The sequence below is a fragment of the Choristoneura fumiferana genome, chromosome 29, assembly GCF_025370935.1.
Source record: "Choristoneura fumiferana chromosome 29, NRCan_CFum_1, whole genome shotgun sequence".
Lineage (NCBI taxonomy): Eukaryota > Metazoa > Arthropoda > Insecta > Lepidoptera > Tortricidae > Choristoneura > Choristoneura fumiferana.
Window position 1 is genome coordinate 8,885,431 of NC_133500.1, and position 22,343 is coordinate 8,907,773.

Below are 22,343 nucleotides of genomic sequence, written 5' to 3' on the forward strand. Positions count from 1 at the left end.
ATCGGCCAAACGACAAGTAGGTGAGTTGATATACTAGCTGTTATCAAAATGTAGTTAGGTGCGACGACGAGCGTCAGCGAGGAGGAGTGTTAGGTAGAATTGCGACCAACAACGCACGAGCCGAGCGAGCGAAGCGAGCGTGTGCGGCACGGGGCGAAGTAGTCTGGAACTCCAATATAAAATACATTATGTCAAAAATACGTTTATTATGCGTTATACGTGCTTGTAGGGTACATATCAAGAAATCAGCTGTCTGCCAATAAGCCATAGTGTAATCCCACCTTATTCTGCATAATGCCATCATAAAGATGCGAAAAGTTGATATGCGCACTGAATTAGCGTTACAGCGAAAGTTCGACCAAATTGCAAAATGTGTAGTGATTAATAGGCTACGAATTTCTGTGAATAGTTGTCCGCTGACTCATATGCCAGCTGCTAGAGGTTGAGTTACGAAACGTTACGAAACCATCTGCGTACAAATTCATTTTACTCGGCGAAATGTCTGATCAAAAAAAGTCGGGAATCATTTATGTCACTAAGCCCAGTTCAGTTAGCTGCAATAAAAGGTCGCACTGCAAATTCCATTTTATTGTCACTAAGGCTGCAAATTCCATTTCATTGCGGCGCTCCTACTGAAGCTATTTAGAGAGAACACGATAAATACGAACTTTTCTGACAAAATACGATGGAAAACATGTAGGTACACCTATGCAACTTGCACGATTTTTCTTGCAAGTCTAAACTGGGCTTTAGAAATGTCTTTGTCAAGGACCGAGTTTCAAAATCTTCCGTCATATTTATTTCACAAATTGCCCCTATTCTCGAAGAATCAAGTATTTCCGCTACATATTTTAAGTAAAGTAATCGGCCGACGAAAATGCTTTAGGAGACAAAAAATTGTAAGCAGTCTGAAGGTGAAGCAAGAATGTCCGACGAATCAACAATCTCGTCGAGCCCTCCATCGACTGCTAATTCAACTGGCACTTTGACAGCGTCATCAAGTGGCAAAGGGGAGACTGCTACAGAAGGGGAATCAGATTATCCTGATATCGAAGCCCATCCTTCTGCGTATTCCCTTGAATCTGTCGCTGCCCCTGCCTTGACTTCATCCGTGATTGGTGAAAGGTAAGAAACGTAAAAAACAGTAGGTATAGTTTATTGAATGAACTAAAATAATTTCCTTGCTCACCCGCGACCTTACGATAGCTAAGCTTATGCAAAATATGCGTGTTCATGCAGTTCCTCCACCTCCACACTGTAAGAACACACACAAATCACACAAACCCATCTATCACCACCACCACACTACACTGACGCGTTTCGAACTCAACCAGAGCTCATCTTCAGAGTGACACAACCGTACACCATGCTACCAGTTGTTAGACTAACGAACCACAACCACCGTTTTAACTTGTCACTGTAACTCCCCAAGTACCCACATACGTTTTATGAAACAAAACAAAACTACCCACAAATTATTAATAATTTTTTTAACCGTCCTTCAAAACTAACGATTTTTATTTATTTAGTAGGTATAGTACCTAGCTTTACAGCGTCGGCTGTAGTCTTTGATCAAGGTACAGTAAAATCGAAGTTCATATCTTACTGTTCCGCTGACGAAATTGTGTGACGTGACTGTGTGACGAAATTCGAATTCTACCCTTCGTAGTATGGGCCAGAGGGCCTACTCCGAAATTCGAAAATCGAAGTTCGTATCGTACCATCCCTCTCACTCACGTATTAAATAGTATACCTAGGTGTCAGAGGGATGGAAAGACACGAACTTCGAATTTCGTAGTACCCCCCGCTGGCGCCTAGACTAGAACGACCCCTCCTCTTGCTCTACCCCAGCAGGGCTACTACGAAACTCGAAGTCCGTATCGTACCGTCCCTCTCGCTCTTGTATTAAATAGTATAAGTGTCAGAGGGACCGCACGACACGAACTTCGAGTTTCGTAGTAGCCCTGCAGAGCCGAAGCTAAGTACAGCTACTCGTTATCTATAATCTGCCACCTCGTCATGGAAAATAGTAGATTGTACAACGAAAGCAGAAAACGAGCCATTTTACCCGAGACGTTCATATAGCGTACCGGCTCGGGTGGATAGACACGTCGAGGGAAAAATGGGATTAATGCTTGAGTTTTACACTCTGCTTTTTCACTTCGATTGCGAGGAGACGAAATAACAACAGTACCTATATAAACATTGTTCACTTACTAGGTATCTTTTATTTTTCTCATGCATTGCTGATATAATTATAAATATTTAGTTTTATTGATTTGATTGATTTTTAGTTTTATATAAATTAAAAAATATATGTAGTAACTTTTTTGTTTGTGGCTGTTTACGCCTGATTGCCTTGGTCTTAAACGAAGATTTTACTTTATGCACTAGAGCATAAAAAATCATTTTATGTCGCCTGGATCCAGCATAAACACGAACTTTACGAGCATGAGAACTGAAAAAACATTTGTCCTTGGGAGCTGTGGCTACAATTTTCTGGGTCAGTTTGCCATGACGTAAGTAAATTTGTCTAGCTCAGGGTTAGAGTTGCGGACAACCGTTGGATGCGAGTGGCAAGTTGTCGTTTATTGTGGCGTTCTACCCTTAGAAGAGGCCTTTGTTCAGTAGTGGACGGCTCCCGACTAAGAGAGACCATAGTTCCCACGCGGGCCCAGTGCGAATTGGGAACTTCAACACACCATTGAATTACTTCGCATGTTTGTGCAGGATGTTTTCCTTCGCACATGAATTTCGAAAAACTCAAAGTGCGAGCTGGAGTTTGAACCCACGATCCTCTGCTTGAGTAGCCCACCAAGGCTTCCTACTTATTATCGGCCGTCGGGTAAACCCTAAAAAGGCGTAAAAAGGCTAAATATTGAGACAGTTCTACTATCCACTGGTTTCACAGCACGCCAGATGCCACAAGCCAAGTGCCAGAAGGCGCCGCCGACATAGAACCTACCAGCATCCGGACGCTCGCAGAGCTGCACCAGAGGCTGGCGCAGGTGCCTCCGGAACAACTGGTGGTGCTCTACTTCCAGTCCAATACGATCTCCACCCGACTCATTGGGCACGCGCTCGTTGGGCTCAGGAATATGTTCGGTTTGGAAATCATCAAGGTCGGTATCATTGGCTCCAAAAGGAAGGCAGAGGTCAGAAACAGTAAATTAAAAAAACCGGCCAAGAGCGTGTCAGACACGCCCGAAATAGGGTTCCGTAGCCATTACGAAAAAATAAAGTAATATTTTTCTAAGGATTTCGTATTTTATACAGAATCTTCCATAGTTTAGGTAATATTTTATACCCTAGGCTGCTATTTACTCTTAAAATACTAATAATTCTCAAGCAAACTTAACCGTTATAGTTTTCCTTGAAAGTTTGATATACTTACTACCATCCTGAATTTTCTCAAAATTTTCCACCAACTAGTTTAGATTTTAAAGGGGGGGGGGGCCGCTCGATTTTAATGAAAATTTGCACTTTAAAGTTGAATATTTTGCAAAGTAATCACTGAATCGAAAAATCGTATTAGCAACCCTCTAATGGTTTTAAGAGACCTATTTTTGAATGTACTACTATGTAGTTTAGTAGGTACTACAGCTTTCAAGCACTGATAGTCCCTGAGCAAAGCCGCGGACGGACAGACAAACAGACAGACAGACAGACATGGCGAAACTATAAGGGTTCCGTTTTTGCCTTCTTGGCTACGGAACCCTAAAAACCAAGTCCCGTAGTCTTGAACTCTATTTCGTATAGGTACCTAAGGTAACGTCTGATTATGTTGTCATGACATCAAAAAGCAATTTAGACAAAAACGATCAATATGTCAACAACCCGTCTTGCGTTATTACGAAGTGTTTATGAACTTATGAAGACGATGACTTGTCGATATTGCAAAACTTGTTTCAATCGATTTTCTATTATTAAAACTAGCATCACTTTCAATGTCACCGCAATGACCATGATGTCATGGATTGTTTCGTGAATTTGTATACAGTGTTTCATTGGTAGAGTAAAATACCTATTTCCGCCAAAACGTCCTAAGTATCTGGCCCTATACTTACTACGAAGTGCAAAATTCGAACATCGTATCTTCTGTCCCGCTGACGCTTATATTATTTAATGCGAGAGTGAGAGGGACCGTACGATACGAACTCCCCCCCAAAAGTTTTTATAGGTACGTTATAGACAGGGATTCGAGAAAGCGAACCATGGAGTCGACATTAATATTACAATTTGGTCTATAATTAATCATAATTACGTAATGAAATAAACCCCGAGAACTCGTCATAAATCGAGCCTTTCCTCTGGGTAGTTGTTTACCAGCATTAATTTCGTCATGGCGTGTGCTCCGAGAGCAAGGGCTCAATTAGCCCGAAACATGTCGAGCTTTATTTAACCAATCACGAGCAAACGTCAAACGGACCTCACTATACTAAAGCCATCTATCGATATTTCACTCTGTGAAAACCCTCATTCAATGGTGTGCGTGTGAAGTTCCCAATCCGCACTGGACCTGCGTGGGAACTACGGCGCCATCTCATTGTGAGAGGAGGCCTGTGCCCAGCAGTGGGACGTAAACAGGCTGGGATGATGTCAAGCTAATCTTGATTTAACACGTTTCGGCCCCGGCAGCGATCCTAAGCTCTTACGCTATGCCTGCGCATATCCCACAGCAGTCACTTACCATGCCAGTGACACGTATACGTGTCACAGACGTAGTACATTCCGGTAGCGTCAGTGACACAACGTATGTGACTTTAGTTCCTCCTCCTATGCCAGTGACACGCATGTGTCAAAATATTTCGTACCTCCTAAAGGCTGGCATAGCGCATATCCCACAGCAGTCACAAATACGTGTCACTGGCATAGGAGTCAGAACTAAAAAGTCACAGACGTTGTGCCACTGGGGCCGAACGTGTTAAGAACTGAGTTACCCGGGTTATGTATGAATTTTGGATAAAATTCTAACGTTAATGTTGACTCCATGGTTTTCATTCTAAGTGGAGGCTTGTGATCAACAGTGGGACGTGTATAGGCCCGGACGGTAGTAGCGGTGGTGGTGGTATTTTAACCAGCTTTTCACCATTTCTTCCAGCTGGATCTGCAGCAACATTATGAAATCTCATCGGCGTACAACATCAACCAAACGCCGACGTTTGTTTTCATAAAGAATTCCGAGAAACTGGAGCAGTTCAGCGGAGCGGACGTCAAGAAGCTCAAGTCTGTTATCAACCCTTTAACGAAGAAATAGGACTATAGGGGCTTCAATAGAGACATCGCATGCATACAGGTGCTTCGGGAGGCGTGAGGAACCAATGAACCAATAGCGGATTCAGTTATTTAAAACTACTATATCGATTGTCGATTCACAAGACCTGGCACGAATGGATTGAACGAAAGTAGGTAATGTCACTAAGGCATTTTTGTAGGAAAATAACGGCTCAGGATGACTTCGTCCACAGTCCCATTTCGTCACCTTCTTAAATTGTCCACAGTGCCATGTCGTCAGCCTACAATTCCTAAATCTTCACCTTCCTAACTCGTCCACTTTATGATATCGTCCATATCCCATTTTGTCTATTTCTATTTCGACCAGTGTCAACTCGTCCACTTTCTTTCATAGACCACAGAAGTAGTTTAGCAGACGTTGTCTCAAAGATATGGTCAATTTAAGCGTTTAAATAGTAAAATATCCCGAGAATAATTTGCAAAAAAGCCCCTTTTCAATAATAATTTATTCTATAAATATTAGTCTGGATAATGAACGGTGCAATAATGTTGACGAGTTAGCACTGTAGTCGAAATAAGACTGTTGACGAGTTAGCACTGTAGTCGAAATAAGACTGTTGACGAGTTGGGTCTGTGGCCACGTAAGAAAGCAGACAAGATAGGAAAGTGACGATGTAGGAATGTTGGCGAATCAGAACAGTAGACTGTATGAGAATGAGGACGATTTAAGAAGGTGACAAAATGGGACTGAACAAACTCATCCTGAGCCAAAATAACAGATGCATGACATTTTCATATTATTATTTTCGTGAAGTGTAGTAAATAGTTAGTAACACACACAGATACTTTCATTCACTCATTCAATACATTCGTGCCAGCTCTTGTGAATCGACCTGTAGGTATGTCACACGGTCTTCGACTTCGGGCTTCTAATGGACTCTCGTTCGTAATTCCTTATTTACCGCCCTAATGACACAACGTACTATAACTATACTATGCATGGCCACTGGAATTAAAGACGTCGGGGTTTACTGAAATATGATTGTGAACAATCTATTATGATTATCAATTACTGACGGTGTAGTTGGTCCTCCTCACGTCTCCCGAATCACCCTGTACCTTAGACATGCATAATTACCATTACAAATCAACGCACGTAAAAAGAGCTCCTGGCGACATACCTGCGCGCAGTGAGCGAAATACGGACCAAATTGGCGGCGGAGCTGTGGGGGACGCCATTGGCTTGTTAGTTGACAGATGCGCAAACGTATCCCCTCCAGTAGCCACCCAGAGCTCTTTTTACGTGCGTTGATTTATATACACTGAACTTCATTAGTTAGATTGAATTAATTAAAAAAAGGTGTTTTTATTTTTTGGTTTACAATGTTTTGATAAAGATATTTTATGTTTACCTTGTTGCTGTTGCTTCATGCTTGATTCTGTAGAAAATTGTGAGAAGGGCACATAAGAACGAATATCTGGGCTTTAGTAGGTATTATTTAGATTATAAATAAATTTTGTCTCATTTCAGTACAGAAGCTAAAAGAAACGTTTTTTTCTTATTTATTCACTAATTTTTGTAATTTATTAACTGTCCACTTCGGGTACGGCGTATTAATAAAGAAATCCTTGTTTTTTTTGGGAAAAATGAATAACATACATACAACAACATCAACATGTCGATATTTTTGAAGATTTCTCTATTTTCACATTGAATCATCTTTTCTTTTTCCCAAAATTAATTCAACCATCATCGGTCAGATGGAGCGTTATGTTAGGTAGAGTAAATCGTCAATTACTAGCCATACTCTTCAATAAGTGGCCACCTTATACTAAAATGAATTCTGGTCACCTATGAATATAATTCATTTTTAGGTGCAGCACACAGGCACAGACTATAGCAAATTAAATAACATTGGATGATTTTATCGACAACTTGTGTTTACACGCCGCTTCGCACACGTAAATCATTAGCTCCAGCAGCTGAATTGAAATTCCAGGATTTAAAAGCTCCCGTGGGAATTCCCGAAAATTAAATCGTGGTTTTCATTGACGTTACATTAAAAACAATCAAGTCAAATTTCATGGCTCTTAAGCCCAGCGGTTGTTGTTTCGAGATTTTATCCCTATCCCGTGGGAATATCGGAATAAAAGTCGCCTGTTTTTTTCCAGATGTCCAGCTATCTACATACCAAATTTCAACCAAATCCGTCCAGCCGTTACAGCGTGAAGGAGCAACAAACATACTCACTCACTTACAAACTTTCGCATTTATAATATTAGTAGGATTTAGAAATGACGAGGAAAAGTAATAAATACTTAAATTAAACTATTATGAATAAATTACTTATATTTTATTAAAAAAAATACAAAAATAGGGTGTAAAATTTCCGAATTTGATAGTATTCGTCAAACGTTTGTTGATCAAATGGCTGGATCTAATGTTTTTAATTACTCGATGAAACCTCTTTTGTTGAACAACTATTACACTAATTAAGCCCAGTTTCGACTTGCAAGAGAAATCATGCAAGTTGCAATACATTGCAGCGCTCGATAATCGACGATTGACCGCTTCAAATTCATTCGCTTATGAAATCGCAATGTAATCCAACTTGTACGATCTTGCTAGTCTTGACTGGGCTTTAGACACGTATTTATACCTACGTATAACCCATTTCAGAATGATAAAGAGAACACTGCAAACATTCACCATAGATTGAGCGATCCACCGATTCTGTCAAATGCAGACTTTAAAATTATATCATTAAAGTTGAAATAGCAGTATGTTATCATGGGAGCTTTGAGTGGATGATAAGGCTGATATAAAGTAAACACACTTGTCGATATACTTATTTATTACAGATATAATATCTGATTCACATTATTTCGCGTCTTTACAATATTCCGTGTTTTTACTAAGTTTTGACAAAAAAACCCTAAAGAAACTCTATAAGGGCACAACTTTGGCCGTATAATCCATTTATGCAAGATCCTTAAACAGCTGAACCGTTTTAGATGAAATTTGGTATATATAGTCAAATACTCTAGTTTCATCGGTAAATTGCAATAGAAAATACATTTGCGTTTTAATCTGAAGTCATTGAAATGAACGAAAATCCTAATATTATAAATTTGCTTCACTTGAATGTAGCCTTGAATGCATGCTTGCTTGCACTATTTCTTGCACATTTCGGACATGTATGTTTGCCTATATCGTCACTACTTTGAAAAAGTCTCGTATCTAAAATCAATATGTCAACAAAATTGAACCTTGATGTAATGTTCATAAGGTCCACTCAGAAAAATTCTAGTACTCTACTAGAAAAATTATCTAATACTCTACGAGTTTTTTTTTAAGTAGTGACGATATGCTTGCTTGCAATCTTGCTTAATCTTTCGACGCCAACGACTCAAATATACCCATCGCAGGTTCCACGGCAACGACCTATATATACGTCCATTAATTCAATACAAAAGCAACCTTCGTTCAATTGTGTTAAGGTTCAATTTTAGGCATCGCAATATAGAAGCCTGGCGTATAGGTGATGTCTTTTGTATTTGACGTGGCGGCGAAAAAGTTAATTTGCTTGCTTCTTTGAAATATTTATGGTTCACGCGAGCGAAGCTAGCAAAGGCTAGTAAAAAAAAGAATTATTAGTATTTTAGTTTTACAAACGAAACTCACGTACCTCTCTTCCTTTCGGTAGTATTATAGACAGTCTGAGTTCCGGGGAAGGACATAGGACAGTTTTATCCCGGAAAATTAATTCCCGCGAGGGTTTCTGTGACAGGCCAGTTGGCGTATCGTGAAATCCGTTTAACAACTTTGAAATTAGCGGCACGAGTGTGATTGGTTAAATAACAATGAGCCAATCGCAAGCCAGACTGTAACGTCAAACTGCGATACTTACGCCATCTAGTGATATTATTTTAGCCTGTCAAGAAACATTCGTAGACGGAGTCGCGGGCAACAGTCAGTGTTTAACCTTTTCGCCGCCACGTCAAATACAAAAGACATCACCCATACGCCAGGCTTCTATATTGCAATGCCTAAAATTGAACCTTAACATAATTAAACGAAAGTTGCTTTTGCATTAAAGTAATGGACGTATATAGGTCGTTGGCGTCGAAAAGGTTAAATATAGCAACAAATCACTGTGAACAGTTAGTTGGGTCAATCAATTGTTTAGTGTAGCCTGCTGCCATGGTAACGTCTCCCGAGTTACTTAAAAAGTATGATTTTTGGGGTACAAATCCACTAAAAGTCAGGAGTTGTGATAGTTTTAAGGCAATTCCTTCATGGCTCACCTCCTAAGCATGCTAATACATTGCAAACATTTCTTTAGCGAAGTGTATCACTGATGGCCCCTGAGTTGGCTGTCCCAACAACACTAAACACTCTAGCACTTCACTGAGTTCATTGTTTTCACCAAGGCAGAACTTATAAAACTCATCCATTCCGTCAAAAATTTGTTTAACTACTGTCATTCAATTCTGCTAGAATCATATTGAAGTACATTATATTGCTGTAATTCTTATCGCCCTAATATTTATACAAACAATATTAACTTTATACAAAAACCATGGTAAGGCACCGTGGCAATCTGAAACAAGATAATAGACCAATTAGTGATAAACAAAGGGGACTTAACTGCCGCGCGATAAAGGATTCATACTAAATACAGTCTATTCGCCGAGCGTTGATAATATGGAATAGCGACTGTAATTGAGGAGTGTCTTTGCAAAAGGGCTTATTTCCATTTTCCTCTTTTTTTAACTAAAAATGTACACACACACACAACACACAAACATCACGCCTGTATTCCCAAATGGGGTAGGCAGAGCACACGGAAAGTTACCGTTTCGGGGCCACTTTTAGCAATTTTAGGTTTTAAGTTTGACAAAAAAGGTATAATAGTGACAGGTTGCTAACCTGTCGCCTACAGCAATACCTTAATCTATATCCTCAGTCGCCTCTTACGACATCCACGGAAGAAATGGAGGCGTGTAATTCTAACCGACAAACGTCCAATACGTTGTAATTTCGTAGTGCCCTTATCGAAATCTACACCGAAAACTTATACGACGTCAGACTGTAGTATACCTATACCACGGACGAGTTTGAAGTGATAGGTACTACACACGAGAGTCTACTTCAGTGCTCTGTTGCACAAAAGGAGAATGAATGAAATGAATGAGTGAATGTCAAAATGCTGTTGCCATTATACGACATGTTTTTGTGTTCGGGCTTGACCTATAAGTAGTATATGGAGCTGACCTCAGTCGCGGCGCCGCTTGGGGTGCTGCGCGGGGTGGGGTGGGGCGCGGGGCGGTCGTGGTCTCGCTTGCGGCCGCCCTTGTCGGCGCGTTTGGCTTCGCTCAAGAACCGATCCAGCCCGAACGGGTCGAAGTCAGCTTCCGGCGCGCTGCGGCTAGGCTGCAATGAAATAAACAAATAAGTGGTTTTTAAACGACTTCAAAAAAAGGAGGAGGTTCGATTCGGTTGTTTTTTGTTTCTTATTGGCAATGAAATATGAAATTTAATTTATTTAGCTTTAGACATGGTTACAAGACAGTGGTTTTTAAACGACTGTAAAAAAAGGAGGAGGTTCAATTCGGTTGTTTTTTTTTCTTGTTTCAGAACATCATCGTTTTTTTTGTATTTATGAACCGATTTGATTTGTTTTCCTTGATATGCTATATATTGACCTAGTTCCAAAATAAGCAAAGCGTGTGTAATGGATACTAGACAACGGATAAACATATTGAAATAGATATATACTTAACCCTTTTCCAAGCCCCGTGAATTTAAATAAGCTAGCTCAAAATGAATCGTTTTATATTGTTTACCATGAGAGATTAATTTAAAGACAAATAATATTTTCAACAAATTCAATTGATTTTGTACCATATTGTAAATTTCGCAAGGTCGAATATTAGTGTACATTTATCTGGTCGCTACATGCACTATGCCTGGAACAGGGTTAAATACATATTAAACACCCAAGACTCGAGAACAAACATTCATATTTTTAATACTGCCCCGACCGGGAATCGAACCCGGGACCTCAAGCTTCGTAGTCAGGAGACCCACTGGGGTATCTGATCGTTAGTAAACATAAAAATGTGACCTGTTCAGTGCGGTGCGCGGGCGCATCCTTCTCGAACTGCACGGGGCCGGAGCGCGCCGCGCCGCTGCTCGTGCCAGCAAACTCCTTGTCCGCCACGAATCTGCACACACACATTTATTACATTTTTGAGTTGTCTATGATATTTTTACGCGTCCAAAATTTCAAGACTCTAAACCCAGCGGTTGAAATTTCAAGATTATATCCCCATCCCGTGAGAATATCGGGATAAAAAGTAGCCTATATGTTATTGTTGTTGTTATAAGTGGAAATAGGCAGGGCACATTGCCAGGATGAACCACGGTCGTTGGGCGAGGCGGACACTGGAGTGGAGACCTCGTGAAAACACTCGCAGTAGAGGGAGACCACCAATGAGGTGGAAGGACGATATCTGCCGACAGGCGGATGGAGGATGGATGCATATGGCTGTCGATCGCCAGGCGTGGAGAAATGGAGAGGAGGCCTATGTCCGAAGACGGACGAACTAAGGGCTGTTATGGATGGATGGATGGATGGATGGATATGTTATTCGACAAGTCCAGCTACCTACATACCAAATCATGAGTCTAAGCCCAGCGGTTGTTATTTCGAGATTTTATCCCTATCCCGTGGGAATATGGGGATGAAAAGTAGCTTATGTATATTTTCATGACCTTAATTCAATTCAAGATACTTATTTCGGAAAATTATAGTACATTTAGGTACACATCATCCATCCATGTGTTATTTCGAGATTTTTTTATCCCTATCCTGTAGAGTAGAACATCGAGATAAAAAGTATCCTATGTTTTAATCCATGTTATAAACTAACTTTTCGCCAAATCTCATCCAAATTCGTCCAGCCGTTTTAGCGTGACGAAGTAACTCACAAACTTTCACATTTATAATATAAGTAGGAAGTAGGATTAGTGGGATCCGTGCCCAGGGCGTTTGCAGCTTCCAATAAGCTCGCAGTCGGAAGCGTACCTGCGAGTGTTGGCGATGGTCTCCAGGTCGCCGCCGTAGCCTGACACACACACACACACACACACGTACCTGCGAGTGTTGGCGATGGTCTCCAGGTCGCCGCCGTAGCCTGACACACACACACACACGTACCTGCGAGTGTTGGCGATGGTCTCCAGGTCCCCGCCGTAGTTATCCTTGTCCTTATTCCTCGTGGGCCGGTAGATGTGCGCGCCGACAGTGTCCTGGTTGCGCCACGGCTTGTCGTACACGTTATACGCCTCGTCGTCGCCGTAACCTAGCACACAGAGAACACACGTTATAAAAGACCACTCATTAACCCTTAATAAGGTAGAGGGGCATTTTTGCGTACAGATGTGCCTTTATTTATTTTGTTCACTTAAAATACCAACCGACTGCTTTCCTGCGGTTTTCCTGCAATATGCGCTTGAGGGGTGGGGTAACTCGAACCGGTGCGGGGCGGAGCGTGGCCATTCTGTACGTTAGTACTATTATATATTCTGTGGCTTCGGTTGGAAGCGGCTCGCATCCACCGAGAACCCACGGCTTAAACTAAGTCATCCGTCATTAGCTTGCTGATCTGTAGTCACCATTCGAGAACTTTTCGACTCCAACAGCTATCGTTGTCTATGCTATATGGCTATACTATCAAATACATTATGTAATATTCACCGCTGTCCATTCCCTTGCTGTTGTTGAAGAGTCGCTGGTCAAACATCGCCTCGCCGCCCTGGTTCGTCTTGGCCGGCATGCCGAGCGCGATCTGCTCTGATATGTCGCGCTCGCGGTCCTTTACCAACTTAGATCTACAAGCAAATTATTACATTCTTAACCTTTTCTTATAGTCTATAATATAGGTCCTTTGTCCCACTGCTAGTAGAGCCAGAGGTCGCGGCAGCCAGACTTAAGTTAAAGTAACAAAGGCTGAAAGTCTTTTTACAGGTAAGAACGATCCACAACTATGAAATTTGGATATTGAGCGCTTTCAAAAATATTATGTTTCAAACGTCAATTTTAATTTCACGTCAGTTTCATTATACCATAAATCAAAAATTGTATATATTTTGTTCGGAATGATATTAGAACTGTCTGGCTTTGAATGGGTGCAACCTGCCAGACAACCCTAAAAATTAAATATGTATGCTTGACTGAATTATATCAGCAAATAGCGCCTGTTACAAATACGCGGCAACACAGGAGTGCGATTATTAAACACTTTGCTAATATATCTTGTCAGGAGTCTATTTAAACATATTTTAGTGTTGTCTAGCAGGGCTTGCACTCCCGGCTATGGCTAACCTCTTGTCGGGCGCCGCCCTGGCCAGGTTGCGGTCCCTCTGGCGCTCCTTGTGTCTATCAGCGCGCAGCTTGTCGCGCTCGCCGGCGGTCAGCCCGCTCTCGTCCACCTCGGCTTGTAACTCGGGTTCCTCTTCCGGAGCCCTAATGCCTGAGGAAGGGAAAGGGACGCTATTACACAGACGTAAAATAAATGAACTAAACAAAAAGTCAAAATGTGTCAAGGGCAAGTCGGTTTCGCACACGAAGGGTTCCATACAACCGCATCGAAAATAAAACATTTTGGGTGTTAAGGAAAACCTCTTTTGTTCTAAAGTTTAGTTTATTTTGCTATTTGTTGTCATAGCGACCACAATGATGCATATGCTGTAAACACTAGAAAAGCCACAGCCATGTAACAAACGAAAGCAAGGATAACTGAGCGAAAGGACGAAAGGTGGCTTCACCATTACAACCAAGGAAAGAGACAACAGTCCATGACTTGGTAGAGGCCATCATCTCCGACCCCTAAGATATTTAAGGCAATCCTATCCGCCAGTAAGGTCATTGGCTTTATTTCTGGGATAGCCAAGGGGTGGTTATGATTGAATACCTGATGTACGGGACCAAAGATGTGACAAAATTTTGAGTCAAAAATTATGACAAAAATCTCTTCAACAGTGTTAAATCAGTGTAATCTATGGTTGGGTAATACCAACTGAACCTACCGAAAAATTCCGGAAATTTAAAACGCACTGCAGGTGTAACCAAAATGTAGCCAAACTCACCAGCCCTATGATTCCCGGCCCTCTGCGCCAGCCAAGTCACCAATTCACTCACTCACTAACTCACCAGCTCAGTCATCAACTCACCAGCTCTGTGATCCCTGGCCCTCTGCGCCAGCACCCTGAGATGCTCCTCTTTCTTCTCTTTCTCTCGCTGCGCCAGCCTCCTCTCCAGCTGCGCGCGCGCCTCGACCGCCTCTCGCGCCTTCCGATCTGCGATGTACAGAGCTTCGGCCAGCTTGGAGAAGTTTTCATTGATGTGAACTTGTTGAAGGCCGCGCCCGTCGGCGGCGAGACGCTTGTCCAGGGGGATGGTGTAACCTGGAGGGATGATTATTATATATGTATTTTTAAAAGTCGCTGAACTAACGTTTGATGATTAAGTTTGATGACGAGAACAATCTATATTTAATGAAATAAGCCCGGATATCTCACGTCTTAAATCGAGTTTAGCTCAACATAGCCCCTAGGCAATGCAATTATTGCAGCCCCTTTTTAGCCGTTTATAGTCACAGCTCTTTTCTAGTTCAATCAAATCATCTGACAGCATGCGTCGAAAGAAATCAATAATCAATGTTATATTTAACTTATATTATATTATTCTGATTTGTGGTGTGCAAAATAATAATATTTGTATTTGTATTGTATTGTATTGTCATTGAGGTTACAAATGTTCCAATAAAATTTTCACTTTATGAAATATTTTTAATTTCTTTCCCCCGCGCGCGGGGCCCTATCCTAGCCTAAGCGGGGCCCCTAGGCAAGTTGCCTACTGTGCCTAATTGTTAATCCGGCCCTACCGCAGAGTCGCGTTGCTCCTAGACGAAGAGGATTAAGACGTGAGTTATCCGGGATTATTTCATTAAATATGAGTGAGTCTCACGTCAAAGTACGATCTATTTAATTATTTGTTCCTGTTAAAGGGCCCACCCGGTATCTGCCCTCATAAGGCAATTGGCAGCATCTCAAAAAAAAATAACTTTTGAGTTATTTATACCATCACATAGCTTGGAACAACCTCTATCAGATGAACTAAGCAAACTGACCATATCTTGTCTACAACTTGATCAGAAGCCCCTTGGATTATTTTTCGTATCTCAATTTTTTCAACAATTATGTTACACATTTACTCTGTTTACTCGAAATGTCTAAAAATGAGATACTGCCAACTGCCTTATGAGGGCAATATAGGTCTCGCTAGATAATGAATGATACCCTTGGCGTTCTTCCAGTGCGAGACGCAGGGCGGCACCTTCCAGTCGCGCTGCTGCTTGACGGAGACGCGCCGCGGCGGCGAGTGCAGCACGGGCGCGGGCGGGGACGGCGCCGCGCGCGGGATCTTCTTGTTGATCTGGAAGCGCGGAGGCTCCATCGGGTCCGACTGGGCTTCCACCATCCTGGGGGCAAACGAATACATGGGTTCTACGAGCGTTTCAACCGCTATCGGTTACCTGTCGCATATATTGATGAAATGAGAGACCAAAGCAAGAAACTTTAATGAACTACTGTGTAATTTTTATATGACGTCCTGAGGAGACCCAGCCCCCAAAAATACTTATCAATTTTAGTACTTAGTAGTAACAGGTTATCAGAAACACTATTTGGACATTTATTATATTTTTTATTAGAAAATAAGATCGAAATCGAAACATAAGCATAAAAAAAATTGATATTACGTTACGGAGGCAATGTTTACCTGATGACGCGCTGCTTGGCGCCCGAGTTGAAGGCGCCGCCCTGCTGCGCCGGCGTGTAGCGGATGTACTGCGCGGGAGCCTGCCGACAAACTCACTATACAAGCGCTTGTAAGCTCACTGCCTTGCGCCATTTAAACTGTTTGCCTTAATGCATGTTCACACTATGCCAGTAAAATCATCTTGCAGCGCTTGATCAACTTGTAACTTGTTAGCCCTGCAGGCCGGTTATGTAATACTACTGGCAAGATTATACTGGCATTAATACAGAGTCATGAGAAAAGACTTCACCAACATGCAAATGTTGAGGCAATCCAGCTTTTAGACAAGACTTTGCCTCAGCCCAGTGTAGTAGCCGCGGCCACAATTAAAAATTGTTGTTATGCTATGACAAAATTTTGGGTTTCTATTTAATGTCATCTCAGTTACGAAACCATAAAAATGAAAGTTTCAACTTACAGCCTTGGGAGCGGCCTTGACAGGCAGTGCAGCTGAAATCTTGGCATTGGTAAGTTTCTCCAATGCTAACTTAGTCTTCTCGGTGATGTCCTGGATGTCGTCCTCGGAAGGTTTCTGGAGAGACGGATCTTCTTCTGCCAAGACTTCTGAAGGCAGCAGGTCTGTCAGCTTAGAGTAAATTATCTGAAAAAGCAAAGAAAACATTTTATCCGGTCAGCAAGCAACAGAAAGAAGCATCTTAAGCTTGCGAAGAATACAAAAATAAATTTTGTAACACCCATGTATTTGTATCACACCTTATCAGCTCCATGGCCTTGTCTCGCTATAGCAGAATACTTGACTTTCCCTGTCTCATCCAGCTGGACTGCCAAGGCATTGGAGGTGCTCTCCTTGCCTCGGGCTCCCATGCTCAAGGGGTATTGTGCCACATGGATCTCGGGGAATGCTCCTCCATCTGGAATTTAGAAAAAAAAATGTTTATTATAACACCAGGAGATTACAATAAATCATTATATAGTGGATATCAAACTAGGCTGAGCCTGTATCTTGGGAGTTTTGCTTACTTTTGATGACAAGGAGGATGGGCAGTCAAAAACTACAAGTCTGCTTACGTAATTCTTGAATAACCCCTTAACGTCAGTCTCTGATCTGAGTTGTAAACTTGTGAGAAGTAAGTCTCATACCTCCAAAATCCTCCTCTGCTCTCGGCACCCAGCCCTTCCGCTGGCCATACGGGGGCACGCTGGTCTGAGACACCACCAGCGCACTGCCCACGCGCATTGCTTTGAGCTCGTCATCACGATCCCACACCTGTTGTGTCGGTGCAGGTAGTAAACTGGAATAACAATCCTAATGATTAGATTATGGAAAATATTTTTATACAATGAAATTATTGAATTATGACATCCTGAAATAATTTATATATGAATATAGGTGGTGAAATAGTACTTTATATTATTTGACTTGAAAAATGGAAGAGGTTATCAATTTGGTTGAATTTTTTTTTTTAATGTAGCCATTTAGGTCACACTTGTTTGTAATGCTGTTGATTCTAAAAAAGGATTAGAAAGGATTACATTACAATATCAAACACTTTCTGTTGGATTCCCGGAAGATATTATAAATGAGTTAGTTGCATTGCATAGCTTTGAAAAGAGATTACACGAATATGACTGGAATGTTACATTTTGTAACATTTAGTGTAATTAGAGTAGAATTCAGCATTTGACAAAAAGTTAATCAAAATAAGTAGGCTTGACTTTTGCGAAGGAAAGTATAAAACCTTATGTTTATTTAATTTCACCACGATAAATAGGATAATACAACGTCTGTGACACAATGACATATGTATATGAAAAAAAATCGTAATTCCAGGTATCACAGTGCAAATTAAGCTATAGCTCGAGTTTTAAAAGGCACTTGGGATTTAAAACATACGATTCTATAGCTAGAAAACACTTAAAATTCGATTTTATAAAACAAAAACACAACACACCTCGTTAACGACGCCATTTTCACTTTTGGATTGATGGTTTTTTTTTTTTATAGAATGAATGAAAGAATCAACTGTCATGTCATGTAATTTTTTTTTTAAGATTTTATGGCCTGGAAACTTTGTTTTTTAAGCAAAATACAGTGACCACAAGATGCCACAAGACCACAACTACGAAATTCGAGAGTCGTTCCGTCCCTCTGAATTTAGAGCGTTTTCACATTATCCGATCCGATATCGGTATTGGACGACGATAGACAACATCTGACAGCCGACACCATGAGCTGCTTTCACATATTTTCGACAAAATCGTTCCGATACGGCCGGCTCAAAATAGCCACCACACCAACCACGCATCGGGCTCTGCGCACACAGAGACAATTTAGATACACGCATAGCACACATACTGTTAGAGTTTAAATAAAATATAACACGTAATGGTAGACGATGTTTATTGTGCGGAAGCACATCTTGAAGTAGATCACAATGGATATGTCAATCATGACAATATTATTTTTCTTTACTAGACATAAACAACAAAACCTTAACACCCCCCCTCAATATTAACTTCAGTTAAAATTGCAATCATTAAGTATTAACAGGGGTAATACAAATATATAGACTCATAAAACATACACAGCACTATTATTCATTTCATTACTAGTACTAACTAACTACACTAACATAAACATTGACACTTCAGCATTAAATAAACTCACAATACTTTAAGTTTTTCTACAAAATAATTGTGTTTCACACTGCCCAATGGCTTAGTGAATATATCCGCGATATTTTCGTTAGTTGGAACGTATGACATTTTAAACATGTTCTTATTGTAACAATCTTTGATAAAATGATATTTTATATCAATATGTTTGGTTCTGTTACTGTTTTCGTTACAGTCGATCATTCGTAAAGCACTTTGATTATCGATTTGTAAGTACGATTTAATATCATTATAGCCAAAATTAGATAATATACCTTTTAAATAGACGAGTTCCGTTGTAGCCATGGCTGCTGCCACGTACTCCGCCTCTGCAGTCGATAGAGCGATTGTCTGCTGTTTCTTTGTGAACCATGATACCAAATTACTATTATGAAAAATAGCACAACCACTTACGCTTTTCCTGTCGACGTTGCTCGCCCAATCCGCATCAGTATAGCATAACACTTGTTTGTCTTGCGTCTTCGTGTATGTCAGGCATTTGTGCGAAGTTAATTTTAAATATCTTAATACCCTTTTCGCTGATGTCCACGTAGTATTTGTTGGCTTGTCTAGAAATCTACTTAAATACGACGTAGCAAAAGTAATATCTGGACGTGAGACTGTGGAGATGTAAATAAGGCATCCAATCAACTCACGATAAGGCACATCAATTACAGTTTCTTCTTCTTTGATTGGAGTTCCTTGTTCCATAGGCGTCTGTGTTCCTTTGCAATCCGTCATTCCAAATTTTTCTAGTACTTTCTCAATCAATTTAGTTTGGCTAATTTTCAGCTTATCATGTTCTCTTTTTATTTCCATACCTAAGTATTCTCTGACTTCACCCAAATCTCTTATCTTAAATTCTTGTTTCAGCTTCTCAATTGTTTTCTTTATCTCTGTAGTTTTTCCCGTTATTAAAATGTCATCAACCCAAATAAGTAGCCATACGTTGGCTTTGTAGTACAAACAGAAATCATATTTCGATTGTTCAAATCCTTGTGTTACTATATAATTATGAAATCGGTCATTCCAACATTTTGGAGCTTCTCTCAATCCATATAACGATCTTTGTAGTTTTAATACTTTTCCCGCTGAAACCTCAACGCCCTCTGGTGGCTTTATGTACACTTCTGTGTGCAGATATCCATTCAAAAAAGCAGTTTGAACATCCAGTTGTTTCATAGGAAAATTGTCTTGTACTGCGTGGCTAAACATCATTCTTATTGTCGATACTCTTGCAACAGGTGAATAAACATTGTGAATGTTATCCGTCTGAAAACCTTTAGCTACTAATCTCGCTTTCTTTCTTCCATCTTGTTTCGTCTTAAATATCCATTTTGTATCTATGGCTTTCTTTCCTCTAGGTAATTCGGCTTCTTTCCAGGTATTCAACTCTTCAAGTGACTTTATTTCTTCATTTATTGCTTTTTTCCATTCTTCTCCTTTGTCTACAGCTTCTTTATAACTACGCGGGTCTGAGTCCGCTATTAGAGAAAATGCTATATTTGCATCATACATTTCCTCTTCTGCTGTGTAATAATCTTCGAATCGAGGTGGTGGCCTCCTATCTCTTTGTGGCCTTTGTGGTGCTTCTTGTGCTTCTCTTCGTACTTCGTCGCTTGTATCTTGTTCTATTGGTTGCTCCTCTTCATTCGTAGTTTGTTTATTACAGTTTTGTTCTATTTCATCATCTTCGTCATCATTCTGTTTACTTATTCTCTGATCATTCTGTTCTTTGATATTTTTCTCGTATACAAAATCATTCTCATCAAATCGTACATCTCTAGATATTAATATAAGGTCTGCTTTCGGATCCCATAAGCGGTAACCGTTTGATGCATATCCAATCATTCGCATTTCCTTAGCTCGTTTTTCTAGTTTGTCGCCTCTGGGCATAGTTACTACCCAGGCTTTGCTACCGAATACTCGTAATCTCGATAAGTCAGTCTTACCTCTCATAATGGCTTCAGGCGTTTTAAAGTTTACAGCTGTCGAAGGGCATCTATTTATTTGGTAGGTTGCGCATAAAATTGCTTCACCCCACAGATATTTTGGTAAATTCGTTTCTACTAGCAGTGTCCTTGCCCTGTCCATCAAACTTCTGTTCATTTTTTCTGACACACCGTTCTGTTGTGGCGAATACGCTTGTGTATACTGGATTCTTATTCCTCGTTCTCTGCAAAAAAGTTCAAAAAAGTTATTTTTGAATTCTCCGCCGTTGTCGCATCGTATTTTGTTTACTTTTGTTGCGTATTCTATCTCTAATCTCCGAATGTACTCGATTAAGTTGGCAGTGGCTTCGCTTTTACGTTTTAAAAGATATGTACAACAAAAATGTGAAAAATCATCTATTATTACTTGGTAATATATTTCTCCGTTGATACCAGGTGTACGTTGAGGACCTGCAATATCAGTGTGTATTAACTCACCTATGTAAGTTGAACGTGGCCTCTTGACAGGTACGAAAGGTAATCGCGTCGCCTTACTCATCATGCAAGGAGAGCAGGGTTTGTTGCTAGTCGGCAGCCGCATCCAATGTAGACTTCTTCGGTTGAGGTGACCCAATCTTCTGTGCCACAAGTCGTCGTCGCTTAAAGCTGCGCTACAAGTCGCTAAACATATTTCGGCATTTAATAGAAATAAATTACCTATGCAAGAACCAAACACATAGATATTAGAATTTTTCCTGCCTATTTTTACATTTTGTTTACTAAAAATTACGTGAAAGTCATTTTGAACCATTTTCTTCACTGACATTAAATTGAAGGATAGATTTTTGACAATCAACGATTCTAAATTTATTGTCACATCGTTACATTTCATTAATATGCAACCTTTTTTCTCGGCCATTAGGTAGTCTCCGTTTGCGATGTAAATTTTGATCGGTGTTTCTAAAGTTTTGACGTTGGTCATACATTTTTCGTAATCTTCGTTAATCATATGCTCTGTACATCCTGAATCGATTACCCATTCTATGTTTCCGTTCGTAGGTCTTGATGGTTCTTTGATTTTTCCTGTTGTCCAAAAATTAAAATGCTTTTGTCCGGTTTCTTCGAATGCTATGTTTCCATAATGGTTGGGATGCCGTGAATATCTTTGGTAACGGTTGTTCGTTCTTCCTCGTCCGCGTCCGCGACCTCGGCTATGCCAGCAATTCTTGTAGCAGTCTCTTGATAGGTGTCCTGGTTTTTTGCAGGTATAACATGTAACGAATGCTGTATCCTGACTGTTGTTGGTTGGCATTTCTTGCACTTTTAACTCTTCGTCCAGTAGTCTAGCTCTCACGAAATCTAGTTTTAACGTACTTTCTTGGAACCCCGTATTGCATTCGATGGCAGTTATTACATGGTCGTACTTCTCTTGTAGGCCTGTTAGTAGATAAGCGATTTTGTCTCGTTCTGTTAAGGAGTCTCCAGCACACTCCAATTCACTGGTTATACTGTCAAAATTTTCAAAATAGTTTTCTAATTTTTGGTCTGGTGATTGTTTTAGGTTTATTAACTTTCGCCTTAAAAGTATGGTAGATATAACGCTCTTCCTCTGGAATATTTCTTTTAATATGTCTAACATATTCCTTGCGCTGTCGCATTTTGTAATTATATT

General features: G+C 40.5%; 2 protein-coding genes across 2 annotated transcripts; one reads left to right on the forward strand and one right to left on the reverse strand.

Moving 5' to 3' along the window:
* Positions 1–644: 644 nt before the first annotated feature.
* LOC141444376 (thioredoxin-2-like) lies at positions 645–7,432 on the forward strand. Its single transcript, XM_074109928.1, has 3 exons — positions 645–1,125; positions 2,912–3,122; positions 5,102–7,432. Exons 1-3 carry the CDS (start codon positions 926–928, stop codon positions 5,255–5,257), a joined length of 567 nt encoding a protein of 188 aa, XP_073966029.1. The 5' UTR covers positions 645–925; the 3' UTR covers positions 5,258–7,432.
* A 640-nt stretch (positions 7,433–8,072) lies between these two features.
* Positions 8,073–18,129, reverse strand: Bx42 (Puff-specific protein Bx42). The gene is made up of 13 exons (XM_074109574.1): positions 18,038–18,129; positions 17,226–17,377; positions 16,839–16,996; positions 16,543–16,725; positions 16,086–16,165; positions 15,605–15,786; positions 14,477–14,710; positions 13,629–13,776; positions 13,002–13,135; positions 12,462–12,606; positions 11,367–11,466; positions 10,514–10,672; positions 8,073–9,839 (listed from the first exon to the last, which is right to left on the reverse strand). The coding sequence occupies exons 1-13, from the start codon at positions 18,052–18,054 to the stop codon at positions 9,786–9,788; spliced, it is 1,746 nt and encodes a 581-aa protein (XP_073965675.1). The 5' UTR covers positions 18,055–18,129; the 3' UTR covers positions 8,073–9,785.
* Between the last annotated feature and the right edge of the window lie 4,214 nt (positions 18,130–22,343).

Excerpts from the sequence above, each read along its gene's own strand:
- Bx42 (XM_074109574.1), bottom strand. Across the intron at positions 15,787-16,085 it reads GCCAAGCAGCGCGTCATCAG|GATGGTGGAAGCCCAGTCGG; the intron begins GTAAACATTGCC and ends GTTTGCCCCCAG. Across the intron at positions 12,607-13,001 it reads CAGCAAGGGAATGGACAGCG|GTTACGGCGACGACGAGGCG; the intron begins GTGAATATTACA and ends TCTGTGTGCTAG.
- LOC141444376 (XM_074109928.1), top strand. The coding sequence starts at position 926 with ATGTCCGACGAATCAACAATCTCGTCGAGCCCTCCATCGACTGCTAAT. Across the intron at positions 1,126-2,911 it reads TCATCCGTGATTGGTGAAAG|CACGCCAGATGCCACAAGCC; the intron begins GTAAGAAACGTA and ends CTGGTTTCACAG. Across the intron at positions 3,123-5,101 it reads TCGGTTTGGAAATCATCAAG|CTGGATCTGCAGCAACATTA; the intron begins GTCGGTATCATT and ends CATTTCTTCCAG.